General features: G+C 48.2%; 1 protein-coding gene across 1 annotated transcript in view; it reads left to right on the top strand.

Annotated features, from left to right (window-relative positions):
• The window catches only part of LOC122131245 (NMDA receptor synaptonuclear signaling and neuronal migration factor), a 20907-nt gene extending 13017 nt beyond the window's left edge, over positions 1 to 7890 (top strand). The window contains exons 10-12 of the mRNA XM_042706134.1: positions 308 to 410; positions 4447 to 4522; positions 5616 to 7890. Of these exons, the coding sequence (XP_042562068.1) occupies positions 308 to 410; positions 4447 to 4522; positions 5616 to 5713 (277 nt within the window). The 3' untranslated portion in view covers positions 5714 to 7890. The remainder of the gene's footprint in view (positions 1 to 307; positions 411 to 4446; positions 4523 to 5615) is intronic.
• The last annotated feature ends 233 nt before the right edge of the window (positions 7891 to 8123 follow it).

Below are 8123 nucleotides of genomic sequence, written 5' to 3'. Positions count from 1 at the left end.
CACACACACACACACACCCTGAACCCCTTCCCTACGCCCAACACCCTACACACACACACACACACACACACACACACACACACACACACACACACACACACACACACACACCCTGAACCCCTTCCCTACGCCCAACACCCTACACACACACACACACACACACACACACACACACACACACACACACACACACACACACACACACCCTGAACCCCTTCCCTATGCCGAACACCCTGAACACTCCTCTATTTCCCCTCCTAATCCCCCCCCCCCCCCTTTGGTTCTTCCTCTCGTCTGTGACGGTTAGTTTCTGGAGGAGGCTGAGTCGGATGATGAGCCTACTGAACCCCGAGCCCAACCTCATCCACATCATGGGCTGCTATGTGCTGGGCAACGCCAACGGAGAGAAGGTGTGTATGAGACGCTTCCCAAAGCCCTCTCTGAACAGGAGAGAAGGTGTGTGTGAGACGCTTCCCAAAGCCCTCTCTGAGAAGGTGTGTATGAGACGCTTCCAGAAGCCCTCTCTGAGAAGGAGAGAAGGTGTGTGTGAGACGCTTCCAAAAGCCCTCTCTGAACAGGAGAGAAGGAGAGAAGGTGTGTGTGAGACGCTTCCAAAAGCCCTCTCTGAACAGGCTTTCTGCTCTTTATGGAGTGTGAGATTTATGACCAGAGGTGGCTGTCCGTTTGCGGAATGTGTTTTTGGTGTGGCCTTCTAACAAGCCTCCCAAGGCAGGATGGGAGCGGAGGCACTGCGGCGGCTCATTAAGGAGGTGGCAGAGCGCAGGCTACTGCATGGCGCCCATGTCCAGTCCATTATTCATTATCACCCTTGGTGAGCGCTGCACATGTCTTACACGGCAGGGGCAATTAAGCACCTCCCACTGTGTGTGGATGTCACCCCTGGATACCCCCCAGCATTAGTGCTGAGGTGTCCAACAACACATTGCAGTTAAAAAATGCTGCACGTATAAAGATACTTAATGAGACCTAGCAGAGTCTCTCACGCTGACGCAGTGTCTGTCTGGAGAAGCCTTGCTTCTTTTAAATGGGTTAAGGAGCCCAGTTTGCTGTTCAAATGAAACTGAGATTGTTATGTTTGTATCACGGCTGTCTGTAAATGTGAACATGCCGTACGTGTCGGCCCGCGAGTCCAGTGTGGATACGGCCAGGGAGCTATTCTTATGGCTCCATTAAAAGCAACACCCCACCATAGCAGCTCTTTAATAACCTCAACTCAAAGCTCGTCACCTGGATTAATTGGCTGCCTGTGTTCTATTCATACATCCGCCCCCTGGTGTGTGTGTGTGTGTGTGTGTGTGTGTGTGTGTGTGTGTGTGGTGGCCGGGGCTGAGCTGTCTTACGGGTGGATGTAGGCTGTCTGTGTGTGTGTCTGTGTGTGTGTGTGTGTGTGTGTGTGTGTGTGTGTGTGTCTGTGTGTGTGTGTGTGTGTGTGTGTGTGTGTGTGTGTGTGTGGTGGCTGGGGCTGAGCTGTCTTACGGGTGGATGGAGGCTGCTGGAGTGTGTGAAGAGATGAGCTGTCATCAAGGCTTGGTAGAGGTGGTGGGTGGTCGTGGGTGGGGGTAAGCAGGGTGGGGGTCATCTTCCCTGAACCGTCAGTGGCAGTAGTCAGTAGTCAGGAGATGAGATGACGTGCCCTGATATTGACACTAGCCTCAGCGTGACAGACAGGCAGGCAGGCTGTGTGGGCGGCTGTCACTCACATAGCCCAGTTAGTTTAACCTCACTCTCACACTTACACACAGAAATGTGCACACACATGCATTCAAACACACACACACACACACTCACACACATGCATTCAAACACACACACACACACTCACACACATGCATTTGAACGCCACCACCCACCTGCCCGCCCACACACTCGATAGAGACGATAGAGGCGACCAATAGAAAAACAAGCAGACTTAAACTGGTCTCTCTCTGTAATGACACACACGCACGCACAGAAAAATACTTTGATCCTTCTACATCACTGAACCACTCACACGTGCATTAAAAATAGCACACACACACACACACACACACACACACACACACACACACACACACACACACAAACTCACAGTCATGCAAGCAAACACTTCAGATGGGGTAAGTGTAAAACCAGTGGCTGCACTCTCACCCCGGAACATGCTCCATTCCTGACAGTAATGGACATCATTGTTCACACTCCCCTTACACTTTTGAGTTTTCCTGCTGCGCCATCCTTTCAGTGCGGCGGCGGTGGTGCCAGCGGTGGCAGCGGTGGCAGCGGTGAGAGAAGGGCAGCCACAGCAGCGCTGGAGGAGAGCGAGGAGCGCAGAGCGCGGGGCGCGGGGCGCGGAGCGAGCAAAAACAGGAGTAGCCGCGTGCGCTCCATTAGGCAATACTCTTCCCCTCTGCTACCTGTGCACTCCAGCTGCCTCAGGGGAAGAGAGAGAGGGAGAGAGAGAGAGAGGGAGAGAGAGAGAGAGGGATGCAGTCATCATTCTATTAATAGACGGATGGCTACAGCCACATGCACACACCGCTGTGGGGCCTCTGCTTGAGCTCTCAGTCCTGCTACAGGTTCCTGGAGCTGCTGCCTCTCTCTCAGGGGAGGACAGACAGACACAGGGTGAACTGCACAGGTTCCTGGAGCTGCTGCCTCTCTCTCAGGGGAGGCTCACACAGACACAGGGTGAACTGCACAGGGTGAACTGCACAGGTTGCAGATACCAGCTGAGTTCAGGTTTCCTCATCTTGGATGCGTAAAAGTTTGCTTGCACTGCAAAAGCCTGTTTGTTAACTTGTCCTGTCTTAACTTGTTACCCCCCCTCCACACGTTGTACTCCTTCAAAAGTTACGCAAAAGAACTGTTTGGGCTACAGAGATCCCTGAAAAGTTTACTGAAGTTTACTGAGGGGAGAGCAAGGAACTAGAAGGCAAAAGTAACTGGTCATTAAAACCCTGCATCTTACGAGCGTCCAGCAGCAGGCTCTCGATGACTCACTGTATTACTGCTGCGCATGGTGCGGACCAGTAAATAAGAGGCCTCTGGGAAATAGAGGGCTTGATGTAATCAGTGTGCCTTCAGCATTCATCTCTTGCTGGAGGGCTGACGTCGTGTTTATCTTGCTGGGCAATACAGGTGGAACAACTTTCGGTTTGCGATCGGTATTCTGGCTTCCAGGGGGACTCGGGTATTGATTAATCACCCCTGGGCTTGCTGGAGCATGCTGAGGGCTTAATGGCAGCGCGGGAGGTGAAGGCTGGGTTCCTGGAAGTGAAGGCATGGGGTCCCTGGTGGGGGAGAGAGAGAGGAGAGAGAGAAAGCGGAGATGGAGGGAAGGAGGGAGAAGAGAGAGAGGGAGAGAGAAAGGGGGAGAGAGAGGGGAGAGATGGAGGAATAGAGAGAGAGAGAGAAAGGGAGAGGGAAAGGAGAGATGGAGGGAAGGAGGGAGAAGAGAAGGAGAGAGAAAGGGAGAGAGAGGGGAGAGATGGAGGAAGAGAGAGGGAGAGAGAAAGGGAGAGAGAGGGGAGAGATGGAGGAAGAGAGAGAGAGGGAGAGAGTGAAAGGGAGAGGGAAAGGAGAGATGGAGGAAGAGAGAGAAAGGGAGAGGGAAAGGAGAGATGGAGGGAAGGAGGGAGAAGAGTGGAGTGGAGAGGTAACATGCTCTGACAACTCTGGCCTGGTGTTCGAGCATTGCTCAACCACACACACACACGCACACACACACACACACACACACACACACACACAGATTAACACCCACGCATTACTTCTGACTCAGCTCTGCTGACGCAGGAGGTGCTCGCTGAACTGGGTGAGAAGCTGATGTTGACAAGCCATGCGAGGAGCTGAGATGTCAAGAGGGACTGTGCTGCAGGCAGTCTCACCCAGGCCAGGCTGAGATGTCAGCTGAGACTGTGACAGGGGGGATTTTACATTACTGTACACAGCATCCCAGTCTACTGCAGAGGGCTACTTCATGCTAAACTGCCTCGGAGCCCTAAGAACCTCCGGCGAAATAGTTTTATAAAGAGAAGTGGCGAGTCAGAAGTGTGGCAGGAGTCAGAAGTGTTTTTTATGTCCAGAAGAAATGTTTCTAATTGGGTTTGGCTTAACACATCATTTGAGGAGAGATTCGTTTTTTCTTCTGTGTCAGTGGCATGCTTTTTTATTCATGATGATGATGATGATGATGATGATGATGATGAACACATAGAAGTGGTCACTACAGGAGTCTCCTAAAGTTAGTTAATGATGATGATGATGATGATGATGATGATGGTGAATACATAGAAGTGGTCACGACAGGAGTCTCCTAAAGTTAGTTAATAATAATAATGATGATGATGATGATGATGGTGAACACATAGAAGTGGTCACGACAGGAGTCTCCTAAAGTTAGTTAATGATGATGATGAAGATGATGATGATGATCGTTGTCTCCAACAGCTTTTCCATAACCTGAAGAGACTGATGAGACCATACACCATTGAATTTAAATCACCCCTGGAGCTGTCTGCACAGGGTAAGAGACACACACACACACACACACACACGCACACGCACACGTACACACACACACACACACACACACACACACACGCATACACACGCGCACACACAAACATGCACACACACATGAAAATACACCATTGAATTTAAATCACCACTGGAGCTGTTTGCACAGGGTAAGAGACACACACACACGTGCGCGCGCACACGCACGCGTACACACACACACGCATACACACGCGCACACACAAACATGCACACACACATGAAAATTCCCACACACGTATCAGCATAGTGATATATTCATATGTCAATCCATACAAACGTCAATCCGTGACAAGACCCCAGCTATACACTCGTTAATGTAAAATGAATATCCATAGATCCAACAGGCACGCATGCATGCATGCATACATAAATACATACATACCTACACACATACATTGACAAGAGCACAGACTGCATGTCTATACCTACGCCCTCAGTGAACTCTGTTCTCACAGTGGCTCTATTGATTCAGCGGTCGTTATTCCACAATTAAAATCTCATTATAGTTCCCAGGAGCCCCCCCCCCCCCCCCCCATCCACCCCCCTCCCTCCAGCCATCTTATTGGATTTATGTCTTCCCAATAGCAAACATGGGCCCCATCAGTAATTACACCACTAAGCTCATTTACATTGACTAAGCACAGGGAAAGTTTTATCCCTCACACTTTTTAGGCTTTTCAGCCACACTTCAGTCCTTACTGTAGCCAATATGTGCTTAATTCTTCATTCATTTATTTATCAGTACAGTAAGCTTTTATATTTGTACACGTTGTTACAACATTCACTTTGGGCTTGAACTTCCTTTTTGGGGAGAATATTTCAAGCGAGAGTCTTCCAAATAAGTGTATCCAATCTAACATGTATTAAACATGCACTTAAATGAGAGGTCCCTCGTGTTTTTTATTGCTTATTGAAGTACGCTGTAAGAACGACGCTTCATACAAAGTGAAAGCATGTTATCTTTTCTCCTCCCTCCCTCCCTCCAGGTAAGGAGATGATCGAGACGCACTTTGACTTCATATAAAGTGAAAGCATGTTGTCTTTCTTTTCTCCCACAGGTAAGGAAATGATCGAGACGTACTTTGACTTCCGGCTCTTCCGCCTGTGGAAGACGCGCCAGCACTCCAAGCTCCATGACTACGACGAACTTTTGTGACGCGTCTGGCTTTGTTTGGCGGAGAGTCTTCTTTGACGAGGCAGCTCGTTGTGGTGTTTTTTGAAGCCCTTTTGGTGGTGGTGACATTTCCTACCATGGCTTCGGGGCCGGGGGGCGAAGGAGGAGTCTTTAAGGAGACGCGGACGGCCAACTGGAGGAGTGAACTGCAGTTGGCCTGCTGTCCCCTGAGCTCTGCAGATGGGATGGAGAGAAGAGAAGAGGAGAGAGAGAGAGAGAGAAACCGGGAGAAGGACAAATGGAGGGGTAGATAGAAAGAGAGACTCTTTAAAGGTGCTATTTCCCCCCCCCCCCTTTATATCCATTTTTACTCTCAACTTCAAGCCTATATAGTAGCTGAGTGAGGTAGACAAGGAGAGAGGGAGGAGAGGAGATAGCAAAGGAAGGCGGAAAGGTTTTTGTCAACCCTTCGTCAAGCTTTTAGACCTTGGGTGAAGCATAGGCTGGATGGAGAAAAGATTGTGTGGAAAAGTCGAGAAAAGCACCTGAACGGTGTGCTAGCAGGAGAGGGGAAGAACTGAGAGGGGTCGCTTCACCTCTTCTAGAGCGTAGTTAGACACGGTGACTTTTGTTCTGAGCATCTGTGCACCATTGAAGGAAAGACTCGCAGTGGCCGAGAAGGCATTTGTTCTCTTGAGTCTCCTCCCTAAGATTAAGATGTGTTTATTTACGTGCTCTTCAGCAGGAAGGAAAGCCGATATTTCATCTTTCTACACATATATATCCCATAGAGACATTTTAGACTATATAGATATCTATCTTTCTATCTGTCTGTCTATCTATCTATCTATCTATATCTATATCACTATATCTATATATCTATGTAGATATATGAAAATATATATAAATATATATGAAGCTGTTGAGTCATATACTCCAGAATATTCACGTTATATTGCACATCTTTGCGCATTGTACTTATGTGGTGTTGTTTGTGCGTGGAGACTGTTAGGGGAGATCTATCTCAGGTACTTAAGCTATCGCCGACCTCCTCAGCGCCTCCGCCACGGCCTCGCATCAGCATCTTAGCCCGGCGAGGCCAGGCGTCACATCCAATGTGCTGCACTGAGTTTCTGAGAGATCAGCATGAAGTCAGCACTATATCAGGACATTTGAAGTTCTTGAGGCGCGTGTGTGTCTGTTTGGGGGTGGGGGTGGCGGCTGGCAAGGAAATGATAACTGACACGCACGTTCGCTGATGTGTGTGTGTGTTTGCGTGAGTGTGTGGCTGTTAGAAAGAGAGAGAGAGAGAGAGAGAGAGAGAGAGAGAGAGAGAGAGAGAGAGAGAGAGAGAGTGAGTGTGTTTTTAGATTCCTGTAGTTAGTTTTGTGTGAAATGTCAGCATGAGTAGTCTCCGCCATGTTCTTAGTTTGAGAGTAAAAGCAAGAGGCACTTTTATCTCAGGCCTTTTTGCTCTCCCTTTTAAGTAGTGGTCGACTTCAGTGTGTTCTCCCTTTTAAGTAGTGGTCGACTTCAGTGTGTTCTCCCTTTTAAGTAGTGGTCGACTTCAGTGTTGACCAGTTTTCTTGGAACTTTCTTAGCAATGGCTGCTTCGAGCCACTCAGACTAATTCAGACTGTGAAGTGATGGACAGTGACCGCCTGTCAAGTTGTATTGTGATGTACTAACATACAAATTCCTATATTTTTTCCTTAATATCATATGTACTTGATCTACATAGTATTTGTTACACGTAATACGTTTCTACATTCAAGGCCATAGATGGACATATAGTTAAGTAGAAAGCATGGAGATATAATAATTGAAACCAATAGATTGAAGTTCATGAGAGGTAGGTGATTGTTGTTGTCTCAAAGATGTGTGGTCTATAGTTAGATCATTGGAAACTTTAGAATAACGCACAATAATGTAACAGACAATAATGTGTAAGAGAGTTTGGATGTTTATAACGGCATCGCTGTCATGGTCTTTGAATGTGCAGTATTTTCCTCACCCGCCATGAACACGCTAGTTTGCAGTGACTCGAGCAAGACTCCATATACTAGAGCAAGACTCCATATTCTAGAGCAAGACTCCATATTCCCAGTGAGTTGGTTTAGTCAGAAGAGCAAATACAGACAGCATACACCATACACCTTACAGTACCCCTGCATGGAGCAGAAACAGATCACCACGCTATTGTATGGCTGTGAGTTTGTTTGTGGAGGGGGGGGGCGGGCTGTTTGATTGCTTCAGTATGTGTTTGTTTGTTTGTTTGTTTGTTTGTTTGTTTGTTAGGGCTCATAACGTCAACACCACTGAGGTGGGAGGGGGGGCAGTATATTCACCCTCTACCTGTAACCATTTGTACACCAGACTGGCATAAGCGATGTGTCTTTTTTTACAGAAACAGCTTTTACATTTTTAAAGCATTTTGTTGCATCATGATGCT

Source organism: Clupea harengus, unplaced genomic scaffold, assembly GCF_900700415.2.
Source record: "Clupea harengus unplaced genomic scaffold, Ch_v2.0.2, whole genome shotgun sequence".
NCBI classification, from domain to species: domain Eukaryota; kingdom Metazoa; phylum Chordata; class Actinopteri; order Clupeiformes; family Clupeidae; genus Clupea; species Clupea harengus.
This window is presented reverse-complemented; position numbering and strand designations above follow the sequence as displayed.